Source organism: Lipotes vexillifer, unplaced genomic scaffold, assembly GCF_000442215.2.
Source record: "Lipotes vexillifer unplaced genomic scaffold, Lipotes_vexillifer_v1.1 scaffold862, whole genome shotgun sequence".
NCBI lineage: Eukaryota > Metazoa > Chordata > Mammalia > Artiodactyla > Lipotidae > Lipotes > Lipotes vexillifer.
The window spans coordinates 564,054-577,874 of NW_006786873.1; the positions used below are offsets into that span (position 1 = coordinate 564,054).

General features: G+C 55.5%; 2 protein-coding genes across 2 annotated transcripts; both read left to right on the plus strand.

The window, feature by feature from the left end:
• Positions 1-603: 603 nt before the first annotated feature.
• On the plus strand, positions 604-2,739 carry LOC103088470 (von Willebrand factor A domain-containing protein 7-like). Its single transcript, XM_007459599.1, has 5 exons — positions 604-843; positions 1,169-1,450; positions 1,949-2,045; positions 2,438-2,525; positions 2,640-2,739. The coding sequence occupies exons 1-5, from the start codon at positions 604-606 to the stop codon at positions 2,737-2,739; spliced, it is 807 nt and encodes a 268-aa protein (XP_007459661.1).
• Positions 2,644-12,156, plus strand: LOC103074893 (von Willebrand factor A domain-containing protein 7). The gene is made up of 17 exons (XM_007459547.1): positions 2,644-2,889; positions 3,168-3,422; positions 3,748-4,029; positions 4,528-4,624; positions 5,223-5,333; positions 5,794-5,989; positions 6,104-6,273; positions 8,249-8,361; positions 8,789-8,905; positions 9,399-9,584; positions 10,049-10,181; positions 10,300-10,452; positions 10,548-10,640; positions 10,978-11,279; positions 11,361-11,500; positions 11,703-11,877; positions 11,983-12,156. The coding sequence occupies exons 2-17, from the start codon at positions 3,183-3,185 to the stop codon at positions 12,154-12,156; spliced, it is 2,682 nt and encodes an 893-aa protein (XP_007459609.1). The 5' UTR covers positions 2,644-2,889; positions 3,168-3,182.
• Positions 12,157-13,821: the final 1,665 nt, after the last annotated feature.

Genomic DNA, 13,821 nt, shown 5'->3' on the forward strand with positions numbered 1-13,821 from the left:
CGGCCGCTGTCGCGCTGCTAGCCCCCCCCCCCCTCCCTGCCTGCTGCCTCCTCCTCCCAGCTCTTCTCTCACCTCCGCACTGCGGCCGGCCAGCCATCCAGCCGTTGGAGGCCCGCCCTGGTGCTGGCTGCTGCTTGTGGCCTTGGGCAGGCCCGAGTAGAGGGGCCAGGAGCTGCCTGTCCTGCCCACACCCTGCTGGGGCCTCCCTCTCCCTCCCTCCACTGAATCCGGCCTAGGTTAATTATAACTCTGACCTAAGTGCCCTGTGACACCCTGCCCCCCCGGCCCTGCTTGGAGACCCAGCAACCAGGTAGGGGAGAGGCCTAGAGAGGAGACTTCCTCTGCATGGGGTAGTTAGCTGAGGGGTGGGGTGGGGGTGGAGGTGCGGTGCTGGGGGAGGAGCCTCAGACCCTTCCCCTGCAGGTGTAAGTCCCTATTGGTCTGAGAGGCCCTCAGGTTGTCTGGATGATTGAAGGAAGAGGGCGGGGAAGCCAGTTAAGGAGCCAAAGCAGGTGCCCATGGAGACAGAGCCGGGCCTGCCCTGAAATCTGCTGCTTCCTGCTCTCTGGAGAGCCTTCTGTTCCCCAGGTCCATGTCTCAGCTATGCTCCCCACGGACGAGCCCCTGTCCCACCTGGGCCCCTCGCTGCTGCTGTTGCTGCAGCTGCAGCTACTGCTGCCCCCTGCATCTGCCTTCTTCCCCAATATCTGGAGCCTCCTGGCTGCCCCCGGCTCCATCACCCACCAGGACCTGACGGAGGAGGCGGCGCTCAACGTCACCCTGCAGCTCTTCCTGGAGCAGCCGCCCCCAGGTCGGCCCCCGCTTCGCCTTGAGGACTTCCTGGTGAGCGTCCCTGGGTCCTGTCACATCCCAGGTGGATTCCCCCATTCTGGGGGACTTATACTACTTGAGGGTCCTGCTTGCCCAGAGAAGGGACCCCACGCACACATTCCCTCCTCCCCTCCTGACATCAACAATACCCAGGAGTCCTGGTCCTACAATCAGGAGTCCCCCTCCTTAGGAATGTCCAGGATTGCCTCTCCCTTGTAGGGCCCAGCACCCTCAATTCCTCCCACACCCAGCCTGGAGTGACAGAGCTGAGGAAATGTAGGCAGTGGTCCGATCCAAGGGGCTTCCCTGGAACCCCTGCCCCCTACCACCCTCCCAGGGCCGCACTCTCCTTGCCGACAACCTCTTTGCCGCCTACTTCGGACCTGGGTCTCCTTCCCGGCGGTTCCGAGCAGCCTTAGGAGAGGTGTCTCGTGCCAATGCCGCCCAGGACTTCCTGCCGACTTCCAGGAATGACCCTGACTTGCACTTTGATGCCGAGCGGCTGGGCCAGGGGCGCACACGCCTGGTGGGAGCTCTAGGGGAGACTGTGGTGGCGGCCAGAGCCCTTGACCACAGCCTGGCCCGCCAGCGCCTCGGGGCTGCGCTTCATGCCTTGCAGGTGAGGACAGAGTTGGTGGGTCGTGGTCAGAGGGGTCTTCGTTTCCAGTCTTCCTGTCTCCCGAATGGTGCCTCCTTAGCCATGCCTCCCCCTACTCTAGAAGGGGCTGGGGCGCTGCTTGCCAAGGCCCTGGGGCTATTCCCTAGTCCCCGCCTCCAAACTGGCAGCTTCCTGTGGGAACAGCTGGGAGGCATTGGCGGCTGGAGCAGGTGAGTGAGAGAGGACGGTGCTGAGGTCAAGAGGTGGGCCGTGCAGGCCACTGAAAGGCCTCTGGCTGGGCTCTGAGTGAGATGGGAAGAAATGTGGGAGGCTCCCACTTCGGCAAAGCTCTATTCTGGGCAAGGGAGAGAGCAGTGGAGGGGACTTGGGGTGTCTGGGGCGTAGCAGGGTGGGAGGAGGCTTTCAGGCTGGGGAACTGGGAGGAAGGGGAGTCAGGGCTGGAAACGGAGAGAACGGTAAGCTAGTGCTTCTTCCCCTTCTCCTTTCTCTTGGGACCAGGATTTCTACAGTCACAGCAACTGGGTGGAACTGGGGAAGCAGCAGCCACACCCTCACCTCCTCTGGCCAAGGCAGGGGCTGCGGAACCTGGCGCAAGGTACGGCCGGGACCCCACTGGTGAGGGTGAGCCCACAGAGCTGCCTCACATCCTGGGGTCAAATAGGGTGCGACATGGCTTCATCTCTGGAACCACCTGTGCGGTCCCTCGGTTCAGCCAAAGGCCAGTCAGCTGCTTCCCCAAGGTCACGCAGCAGAGGACAGAGCCAGGACCAGATCTGCAGACGTCAGGAAGTTCTCTGTCTTTCAGGCGGCTTCCTCCCCCGACTGGATCGCATGGGGGGCTTTCGCTCTCAGTCCCCTCATCCTTCCAACTGAACTGTGACCCGGAAGCTGCCTCCTGTCTAGAACAGGTTCACTTCCTGTCCACAGCTCACAGAGGGCACACTCCCGTAGGATTGGTCCCCCCACCCCCACTTCCGGGTTTTCTAGCACAGTCCCAGCCTCAGATATTAAGTCTCATTGCCAGCCATGAGCTCCAGGTTTTAGTTCAGAAAGTCTGGAAGGGTACCTGCAAAGGGTACCTATGGGCTTTTACCTTGTTCCAGTTGAGAGGAAAAGCTGAAGTTCGGGTCGGCCGCTGTCGCGCTGCTAGCCCCCCCCCCCCTCCCTGCCTGCTGCCTCCTCCTCCCAGCTCTTCTCTCACCTCCGCACTGCGGCCGGCCAGCCATCCAGCCGTTGGAGGCCCGCCCTGGTGCTGGCTGCTGCTTGTGGCCTTGGGCAGGCCCGAGTAGAGGGGCCAGGAGCTGCCTGTCCTGCCCACACCCTGCTGGGGCCTCCCTCTCCCTCCCTCCACTGAATCCGGCCTAGGTTAATTATAACTCTGACCTAAGTGCCCTGTGACACCCTGCCCCCCCGGCCCTGCTTGGAGACCCAGCAACCAGGTAGGGGAGAGGCCTAGAGAGGAGACTTCCTCTGCATGGGGTAGTTAGCTGAGGGGTGGGGTGGGGGTGGAGGTGCGGTGCTGGGGGAGGAGCCTCAGACCCTTCCCCTGCAGGTGTAAGTCCCTATTGGTCTGAGAGGCCCTCAGGTTGTCTGGATGATTGAAGGAAGAGGGCGGGGAAGCCAGTTAAGGAGCCAAAGCAGGTGCCCATGGAGACAGAGCCGGGCCTGCCCTGAAATCTGCTGCTTCCTGCTCTCTGGAGAGCCTTCTGTTCCCCAGGTCCATGTCTCAGCTATGCTCCCCACGGACGAGCCCCTGTCCCACCTGGGCCCCTCGCTGCTGCTGTTGCTGCAGCTGCAGCTACTGCTGCCCCCTGCATCTGCCTTCTTCCCCAATATCTGGAGCCTCCTGGCTGCCCCCGGCTCCATCACCCACCAGGACCTGACGGAGGAGGCGGCGCTCAACGTCACCCTGCAGCTCTTCCTGGAGCAGCCGCCCCCAGGTCGGCCCCCGCTTCGCCTTGAGGACTTCCTGGTGAGCGTCCCTGGGTCCTGTCACATCCCAGGTGGATTCCCCCATTCTGGGGGACTTATACTACTTGAGGGTCCTGCTTGCCCAGAGAAGGGACCCCACGCACACATTCCCTCCTCCCCTCCTGACATCAACAATACCCAGGAGTCCTGGTCCTACAATCAGGAGTCCCCCTCCTTAGGAATGTCCAGGATTGCCTCTCCCTTGTAGGGCCCAGCACCCTCAATTCCTCCCACACCCAGCCTGGAGTGACAGAGCTGAGGAAATGTAGGCAGTGGTCCGATCCAAGGGGCTTCCCTGGAACCCCTGCCCCCTACCACCCTCCCAGGGCCGCACTCTCCTTGCCGACAACCTCTTTGCCGCCTACTTCGGACCTGGGTCTCCTTCCCGGCGGTTCCGAGCAGCCTTAGGAGAGGTGTCTCGTGCCAATGCCGCCCAGGACTTCCTGCCGACTTCCAGGAATGACCCTGACTTGCACTTTGATGCCGAGCGGCTGGGCCAGGGGCGCACACGCCTGGTGGGAGCTCTAGGGGAGACTGTGGTGGCGGCCAGAGCCCTTGACCACAGCCTGGCCCGCCAGCGCCTCGGGGCTGCGCTTCATGCCTTGCAGGTGAGGACAGAGTTGGTGGGTCGTGGTCAGAGGGGTCTTCGTTTCCAGTCTTCCTGTCTCCCGAATGGTGCCTCCTTAGCCATGCCTCCCCCTACTCTAGAAGGGGCTGGGGCGCTGCTTGCCAAGGCCCTGGGGCTATTCCCTAGTCCCCGCCTCCAAACTGGCAGCTTCCTGTGGGAACAGCTGGGAGGCATTGGCGGCTGGAGCAGGTGAGTGAGAGAGGACGGTGCTGAGGTCAAGAGGTGGGCCGTGCAGGCCACTGAAAGGCCTCTGGCTGGGCTCTGAGTGAGATGGGAAGAAATGTGGGAGGCTCCCACTTCGGCAAAGCTCTATTCTGGGCAAGGGAGAGAGCAGTGGAGGGGACTTGGGGTGTCTGGGGCGTAGCAGGGTGGGAGGAGGCTTTCAGGCTGGGGAACTGGGAGGAAGGGGAGTCAGGGCTGGAAACGGAGAGAACGGTAAGCTAGTGCTTCTTCCCCTTCTCCTTTCTCTTGGGACCAGGATTTCTACAGTCACAGCAACTGGGTGGAACTGGGGAAGCAGCAGCCACACCCTCACCTCCTCTGGCCAAGGCAGGGGCTGCGGAACCTGGCGCAAGGTACGGCCGGGACCCCACTGGTGAGGGTGAGCCCACAGAGCTGCCTCACATCCTGGGGTCAAATAGGGTGCGACATGGCTTCATCTCTGGAACCACCTGTGCGGTCCCTCGGTTCAGCCAAAGGCCAGTCAGCTGCTTCCCCAAGGTCACGCAGCAGAGGACAGAGCCAGGACCAGATCTGCAGACGTCAGGAAGTTCTCTGTCTTTCAGGCGGCTTCCTCCCCCGACTGGATCGCATGGGGGGCTTTCGCTCTCAGTCCCCTCATCCTTCCAACTGAACTGTGACCCGGAAGCTGCCTCCTGTCTAGAACAGGTTCACTTCCTGTCCACAGCTCACAGAGGGCACACTCCCGTAGGATTGGTCCCCCCACCCCCACTTCCGGGTTTTCTAGCACAGTCCCAGCCTCAGATATTAAGTCTCATTGCCAGCCATGAGCTCCAGGTTTTAGTTCAGAAAGTCTGGAAGGGTACCTGCAAAGGGTACCTATGGGCTTTTACCTTGTTCCAGTTGAGAGGAAAAGCTGAAGTTCGGGTGGACAGGGATAAAGGTCAGGGGCAGCAGAATCTTGGGTGCCAGACCCTTGCCCTCTCTTCCCAGTGGGCGATCCTACCTGCTCCGACTGTGACGAGTGGAGCTGCCCTGGGAATTTGCTGGGCTTCACACTCCTCACCTCTGGCTACTTTGGAACTCATCCCTCCAAACCTCCAGGTACCAGACAGGAAAGCCCCCAGAAGTAAGGGGAGAATGTCACTTCCTCTCCCCTGACCCTCTCCCTAGGGACCTCAGTCTTGTAGCCCTTGTCCTATTTCCTATGGCATCACTTCTTGGAAGAAGGAGAGGATGCTGGGAGGGGAGCGGGTGGATGAAGGCCCACTAAGGTGGCCATGATTGTTGGGGTGGTGGGAGTAGCTTCTTACACTGCTGATAAGACATCAGTGCCCGAGGGCAGCTTTTGGGGACTAACTGGAGGGATCAGGGGATCTACCGTGTGCTGTGGTAACTAATCATTCCAGATTTACTCCAGATTTGCCCTCTACAAAATATCATAATTTTCTGCTTATCCTTTGCTGAGGAGTGAGGGGGTCAGGGCAGGTCAGAGAGGGCCTCGTTTTATTAGGAGGCAGTGGGTTTTTTACCTCTACCCTCCAGATCCCTTTCCCCAACCCAGGGAAATGTAGCCATGGGGGCCATTTTGACCAGAGCAGCTCCCAGCCACCACGGGGAGGCATCAACAAGGATAGCACATCCCCAGGCTTCTCCCCCCACCACATGCTGCACCTCCAGGCTGCAAACCTGGCCCTTCTGGCCTCCATCCAGGCCTTCAGCCTCCTACGAAGCCGCCTGGGAGACAGGGGTTTCTCCAGGTGAGTGGCCTCCTGGGGATGGGCTCCTTAATAGGTAGGTGCTCCAGAGTTGAGAAACCAGGGCCCGGGGACAAGTGTGCAGACCCTTCACTCTATCTCTGGCCTGCTTCCCAGGCTGCTGGACATCACCCCAGCCTCCAGCCTGAGCTTCGTCCTGGATACCACAGGCAGTATGGGCGAGGAGATCAATGCCGCCAAAATCCAGGCTCGCCACATTGTGGAGCAGCGACGGGGCGGCCCCATGGAGCCCACCCACTATGTCCTGGTGCCTTTCCATGACCCAGGTAACTGGGGTCTGGCCGGAATAGTGGAGGGAAGTCCAGGGCAAGGGGTATAAATGCCACTGGTAGGGAAGTGGGCCTAATGGCTTCATTTCCATAATAAAAGGGAGGCACTTCCTAGGGTCCTCAGTGAGTCTTTACTGGTACTTGTGTGCATATAGGAAACAATCAGCCACGTCTTCCACTGCTTCCAACATGACAGCACTTTTCGTATGAGTTTAATCATTATGGGTGCTTAGGCAGGTAGCCTCTGCTTTCTTAGGCTTCCATTCTAATAAGTCATTTTCAGTTCTCTCCATTTCCTGTAGACAGAGGTTGGGATGAAGATGGGGGGGCGGGTTGGTGGGTCCAGGCCTCTCTGAAATGTCTAAGACAGCTAGTTACATCATATTCCTTTCCCCACTAAATTAGAAGTCAGATCATCTGGCCTGGGTTGACCAGCACTTACTGTGTGTACTTAGGCTGATTGTTTAACCTCTCTTTCCTCAATTTCATCATCCATAAAGTGGATTAGTACTTGCCTTATCCCTCCTGTCTCCCAGGGTCAAAATGATCATCAAATAAAATTTGGGTTGAGAATTCCCTAAGGGCAGGGTTTGAGTCTGATCTGCCTATATAAATCTCATAGTAGCTGACATTCAAAAGGGGGTTTATCGGGCTTCCCTGGTGGCACAGTGGTTGAGAGTCCGCCTGCCAATGCAGGGGATGCGGGTTCGTGCCCCGGTCTGGGAAGATCCCACATGCCGCGGAGCGGCTGGGCCCGTGAGCCATGGCCGCTGAGCCTGTGCGTCCGGAGCCTGTGCTCCGCAACGGGAGAGGCCACATCAGTGAGAGGCCCGCGTACCGCAAAAAAAAAAGGGGGGGGGGTTATCACATATTTGATAAAGGTACGAGTAAGTGAATAATTAAGAATTTAGCACTTATTATGTGTCAAAGCACTATTCTAAGATTTACAAAATCAACTCATTTAATCATCCCAATAACCCTCTCTGAGGTAATTACTATTATTTCTGTGTCTTTTCTGTGAGGAAACTGAGGACCCAGTTTTTTTTGTTGTTGTTTTTTAGTTGAAGCACAGTTGATTTACAGTGTTGCAGGTGTCCAGCAAAGTGATTCAGTTATATCTATTCTTTTTCAGTTTCTTTTCCATTATAAGTTATTACAAGATATTGAGTATAGTTCCCTGTGCTATACAGTAGGTCCTTGTTGGTTATCTATGTTGGCTTTTTTTTTTTTTTTTTTGGCTGCGTCGGGTCTTTGTTGCTGCGCGTGGGCTTTTCTCTAGTTGTGGTGAGCGGGGGGCTACTCTTCGTTGCAGTGTGCGGGCTTCTCATTACGGTGGCTTCTCTTTGTTGCAGAGCACGGGCTCTAGGCGCACGGGCTTCAGTAGTTGTGGCGCGTGGGCTTAGTAGATTTGGCTCGCGGGCTCTAGAGTGCAGTCTCAGTAGTTTTGGCGCACAGGCTTAGTTGCTCGGCAGCATGTGGGATCTTCCCGGACCAGGGGTCGTACCCATGTCCCCTGCATTGGCAGGCAGATTCTTAACCACTGAGCCACCAGGGAAGTTCCCTCGGTTGTTTGCCATGGCTCACGGGCCCAGTTGCTCCGCGGCATGTGGGATCTTCCCGGACCGGGGCACGAACCCGTGTCCCCTGCATCGGCAGGCGGACTCTCAACCACTGCGCCACCAGGGAAGCCCCCCTCGGTTGTTTTTTATACTTACACATATACCCAAAAAGGCCCACTCAGGACCACAGGAAGTGCCACCATTTTGTGAGGAAATGAGGTCCAGTTTCCCACCAGAGGTACCTAGCCCCTGCCTTGTTCTACCCTGTCAGTATAAATATAAAGGAATATTGTTATCTCAATACTTGTTCACCCAAGGAGCACAGCGGGGCCTCTTGACTGGGGAGATGCCCATGGGTGGGAATGAGGGGAGCCCTCCTCTCACTTTTCTCAGTATCCTTTCTCCTTTCCCAGTGTTTGGCCCCGTCTTTACAACCAGTGACCCTGACAGCTTCTGGCAACAACTCAATGAGATACATGCCTTGGGAGGTGGAGATGAGCCCGAGATGTGTCTGTCAGCCTTGGAGGTCTGCCCTCCCCACCCCTTCCCTTCTTCTCCCCCCACCCCTTTCCAGGCCCCACCATCAAGGGAGCTAGAGCTTCCCTGGGACCTCATCCCTCCACCCCATCTTCAGAACCTAGTCTCACTCGCTTCACTCCAGGTTCCAGGGCTGTATTGCCTTCTACTCTGCCCTCCCTTGCTCTGCCCATTCCCCTACTACCGCCACTTTTTTTAAAGTTATTTGGTTGTGCCAGGTCTTAGTTGCGGCAGGCGGGCTCCTTAGTTGTGGCATGTGAACTCTTTGTTGCGGCATGCATGTGGGATCTAGTTCCCTGACCAGGGATAAAACCCTGGCCCCCTGCACTGGGAGCGTGGAGTCTTATCCACTGCGCCACCAGGGAAGTCCCACTGCTGCCATTTTTTAACACCAGTTTTTTTCCCTCCCCTGTCAGCTGGCCCTGCTACACACACCTCCACTCTCAGACATCTTCGTCTTCACTGATGCCTCCCCCAAGGATGCCTTTCTCACCAACCGGGTGGAATCTCTGACTCAGGAGCGGCGTTGCAGAGTAAGCATAGCTAGTGGGAGACTCAGTGTTAGCTACCCAGGGATGCGGGAAACTGCAGGACAACTCTCATTACAAGGGTCACACTCACACTAGGGTGGTTAAACCAGACTTGGCTTGGGGGTGGGAGAAGTGAGCCATGAGTATAACATTTCCAGACCCCTTTAACAATACCAAAGAGTGGGAGGCCCTACCCTTAATGATGCTGAATTCTTATATGAATCTGCCCCCAATAAACTGTTTGAAGAACTGGAGATCTGGCTGCCAGCAATCCACTATGTGGATGACGTATGGTGACAGTTACAGGGAATGGCAACTTCTAATTGAAGCCCAGGGGTTGTGTCATTGGGAGACCCCCTGCTGTAGCAGCCAGAGGGTAGGCAGAGGATTTACCACCAATCATCAGCTCTGCAGAAAGCTTGAGCACAGGAGATCCCATTTACAATGGTAGATGGCAAATGGAAACTTCAAGTCCTGGCCTTTCTTCTGGGCACAGGTCACATTCCTGTTGACTGAAGACCCATCTAGGGTTCAGGGCCGACCTCGGCGTGAGGTCTTGTCCCCTCTGCGTTTTGAGCCATATGAAGCGGTGGCGCTGGCCTCAGGAGGAGAGGTGATCTTCACCAAAGACCAGTACATTCAGGATGTGGCAGCCATTGTTGGGGACAGCGTAGCTGACCTGGTAAGTGTAGGGGCTCAGCTCAGAACTGAGGGGATGATGGTGACACTGCATTTCTCTTTCTTGTAGAAGAAAGCAAATGGCTCCCATTACTGAGTTGCCATTCTAGGCAGAGGGTGGGAAAGGAAGTTTCTCTCCCTCGGAGATCCACAGCTACCCACCTTCTACACCGCTCCTTCCATATTAGTACTACCACCCTCAATCTTGGCCTCCAGTATTCTGTCTTCACGGCTACTCTAGGAAGTCCTGCCATCTTTTAAGGGGGGCAAGAAGTGGTTGCCTCATCCTTAATCCCTTGCCTCCAACTTTGTCATTGATCATAGCTTCATCCCTGGTCCTTCCTCTCTCACTGGTATCCCATGTGTTACTTAGTTTTTTTCTGTCTCTACCTTTCTTTCTCCTGTCTTTGTTCCCACCTCATTCCATGCCTTATCTTCTCCCCCATTTTTCGGTCCTGCCCCCTCAAGGTGACCCTTCCCCTGGAGCCTCCTGTTGTGGTGCCTGGGAGGCCACTTGTGTTCAGTGTGGATGGGCTGCTCCAGAGGGTCACAGTCCGGATCCATGGGGAGGTCAGCAGCTTCTGGATCAGAAACCCTGCAGGTACGTCCATGTGTGTGTCTCAAGGCAGAGGCAAGAATGGAGACTGGAGAATGAGGGTTAATGTACTAAGGGAAAGGAATTCTCCTGTGACAATCTCTTGCCCCTAATACCCACCCAGGGCTCTCCCAGGGCCAGGAGGAAGGTGAGGGGCCTCTAGGTCATACTCGCCGCTTCGGGCAGCTCTGGATGGTGAGCATGAATGACCCCCTGCAGACAGGAACCTGGGAGATCCAGGTCACAGCCAAGGGTACCCCCCGGGTGAGAGTGCAAGGTAAGGAGGGAGATATTCCTGGGAAAGGAAAGGGAGCAGCAGTATGAGTCACGTTCAGCTCTGGAAGGTCTCTGACTGCCTCCGCCCTCCCTCAGCCCAGACCTCCCTGGATTTCCTCTTCCACTTTGGGATCCCCATGGAGGATGGACCCCACCCTGGCCTCTACCCCCTGACTCAACCAGTTGCAGGTACATCTGTCCCCACCCCTAACTTGCTTTGTGTATATATATAAATTATATATATAGCTTTTCATTGAATTATAACATTTAATAAGGTGCACTAAACTTCAGTGTACAGCTGGGTGGATTTTATATAATAAAAAATAACCGTCATTCAGTTCAAGCTATAGAACATTTCCAGCAACCCAGCACTCCCTCCTGGCCCTCGCCATCAATACCTGTAGAGGTAACCCCTTTTCCCCATCCGTACCCCCAGAGCTAAACCCTATTCAAAGCTGTTCATGCTTTTTTCCCTGTCTCCAAACCTCACGCAGCCACTGTTCTTTCCTCCCCTCCCCTGTCCCAGGTCTCCAGACCCAGCTGCTGGTAGAAGTGACAGGGCTGGGCTCCAGAGGAAACCCTGGAGATCCTCTGCCGCATTTCTCCCACGTCATCCTTCGAGGGGTCCCGCACGGTGCCGAGCTGGGCCGGGTGCCTTTGGAGCCCATGGGACCCCGGGAGCGAGGTCTCCTCACTGCCTCGCTACCGCCCACGCTTCTGTCCACCGCGGGACCCTTCTCTCTGGAGCTGATTGGCCAGGACGGAGTGGGGCAGGGCCTGCACCGGGCGGCCCCCCAGCCCTGTGCTGTAGTTCCTGTCCTTCTGGAGGTGAGATGCCAGCGGAAGGTGCGGCTGTGGCTGGAGAGAACAGGGCCTGCTGCTCCTCCCCTGACCGGCCCTCCTCCGCAGTTCAGTGGTCCCCCGGGTTTCCTGGCGCCGGGCACCGAGGCCCCGCTCAGCTTCCGCATCGCCAGCTTCTCAGGCCCTCAGGATCTCGATCTTAGGACATCCGTCAACCCCAGCTTCGCTCTCACCTCCAACCTCACCAGGTGAAGCCCCTGAAACCTCCTGCTCCCTTCTTGTCCCATCTTTCTATTCCCAGGGCATGGGATCTGGTACTCGCTCCTCTGGCTCTTTCGAATTGGTGCTCAGATTCCTCGCTCCCCTCCCAGCCTGCGCTTGGCTCCACCCCTTGGCTTTCGGCTATTCAGAACCTGCAGCTTCAGCCGGACTTTGGCGTCCACTCCCCAGGGTTCGCCTGGAACAGAATGAGTCCGCCTGGGGGTGCCTGTGGCTGAGGGTACCAGACACAGCCACCTCAGACTCCGTGGTGATGGTGACTGTGACCGCGATGGATCGAGAAGCCAGCACAGTACCCCCCACCCATGCCTTCCTCCGGCTCCTGGTGCAGGTCCCCGCCCCGCAGGTGAGGTGCCCCCACTTTCCATTGCAGGATAGGCAAGGGGAGGGGAGGGTGGTGCAGACTTATTTGGGTGCAGCCACCCTGACAGCCTCTCCCTCTTCTCCCCAGGACCAGCTCCCTGCCCCTGTCCACTCAACTGACCCTGTCCTCACAACCACCAGCCCTGCCTTTCATCTTTCCACCTTGGTGTCTCCGGGCAGGGCTGGGGGAGGGCTGGTGGGCAACCCCTGGTGGGGCACAGTTGGAGCGGTGCTGCTCCTGCTAGGCCTGGCCTCCTGGTGACACAACAGCCCCTAGAGGGATGGGTCTCTGGCACCGTTTGCCATCTTGCCCCATTGGTAAGAAGGTAACATGGGCCTCCGGACCCTACCTCTCCCAGGTGGGATGGAGGTTTTCCTTCTCATGCACTTGTCCCTTCCAAGACTGGGATAGAAGGCAATGGATTTTCCCACAATGCACTTTCCCTAACCCTTGTGGGAAACAAACCAGACTCATTTTTGGAGAAAGTTGCTTTCTATTTCTCTGTAGCATCTTTTTTTTTTTTTTTTTTGGTAATTGCTCTATAATTTTATAGCCTCTGTTGTTGATAGTGAGTTCTTGAAGCTAGTCTTATTCTCTTTCCTTTGTATGTAACCACTTTCTATCTGGAAGCTGTTTGTTGTTCAGACTTTTAAAAATCTGGTGATGATCTAAATTTTTATGATGTGTCTAGATTTCAGTTTTTACCAATGCATTTTTCTTGGTACTCACCTCTTCTAGTTTCAAGACTGTGTTATTTATTTATTTAGCTCTTAGAGGTTTTATTTCTCTTTTTCCGTACTCTCAGTTCTCTCCTGAAAGTCCTGTTAGACCAATTTGAGAACTGCTTAAAACTACTGATCCTGAGCTTGAAACACTTTCACCATGGCATATTTTTTCCACCTTCTAAACTCGTCTGTATTTAGGGCTGGATTTTTCAAAATAGCTTTATTAAGGTATAGTTCATATATCACAAAATTCAGTCATTAAAAGTGTACAGTTCCAAAAAAAAGTGTACAGTTCAGTGTTTTTTTAGTATTCACAGTGTGGTGAAACCACCACTACAGTCTGTTGAAAATGTTCCAGAGCATTTTCAGTACCCCAAAAAGAAACCTCATGTCCATTAGCATTCACTCCCTATTCCAGTCTCCCCACGGCCCCTAGCAACCACTTATTTACTTTCTGTTTCAGGATTTGCCTATTTTAGACATTTCACATAAATGGAAATATGTAGTCTTTTGTGACTTTGCTTCTTTCATTTAGCATGTTTTCTGTGTTCAACCATGCCATTTTTTTTCCATAAGTTTATTTATTTTATTTATTTTTGGCTGCGTTGGGTCTTTGTTGCTGAGCATGGGCTTTCTCTAGTTGTGGCGAGCGGGGGCTACTCTTCGTTGTGGTGCATGGGCTTCTCATTGCAGTGGCTTCTCTTTGCTGCAGAGCACGGGCTCTAGGCGCGCGGGCTTCAGTAGTTGTGGCTCACGGGCTCTAGAGCACAGGCTCAGTAGTTGTGGCACACGGGCTTATTTGCTCCGCGGCATGTGGGATCTTCCCGGACCAGGGCTCGAACCCGTGTCACCTGCATTGGCAGGTGGGTTGTTAACCACTGCGCCACCAGGGAAGCCCTCTGTAGCATCTTTATTCCACTACTTATTCATGCTCTCCCAAGCTCAGGTAGAGGGCAAGATACATGGGGCAGTGACTAAGATTGGAAGTGGGGAGGAGGGTACCCCACCTCCTACTGAAAAGTGTTATTTATAGAATTGCTTTCATTGAAATTCTGGAGACGCTTCTATTTTATTTTTGAAATTCTGGAGATGCTTCTATTTTATTTTTGTATTTAAAGTTGAAGGACAGTGCCAATAAACATGTCTTCTCCCCAGAGGGATTTCAAAGAAAGATCACTTATGCACATCATATAGGAAAGAG

Coding starts and splice junctions, on each gene's coding strand:
- LOC103074893 (XM_007459547.1), top strand. CDS start 3,183: ATGCTCCCCACGGACGAGCCCCTGTCCCACCTGGGCCCCTCGCTGCTG. Junction 8,906..9,398: donor CTCAGGAGCGGCGTTGCAGA/GTAAGCATAGCT, acceptor TTCTGGGCACAG/GTCACATTCCTGTTGACTGA. Junction 11,878..11,982: donor TGCAGGTCCCCGCCCCGCAG/GTGAGGTGCCCC, acceptor TCTTCTCCCCAG/GACCAGCTCCCTGCCCCTGT.
- LOC103088470 (XM_007459599.1), top strand. CDS start 604: ATGCTCCCCACGGACGAGCCCCTGTCCCACCTGGGCCCCTCGCTGCTG. Junction 1,451..1,948: donor CTGCGCTTCATGCCTTGCAG/GTGAGGACAGAG, acceptor TCTTGGGACCAG/GATTTCTACAGTCACAGCAA. Junction 2,526..2,639: donor TGGAAGGGTACCTGCAAAGG/GTACCTATGGGC, acceptor TCCTCCTCCCAG/CTCTTCTCTCACCTCCGCAC.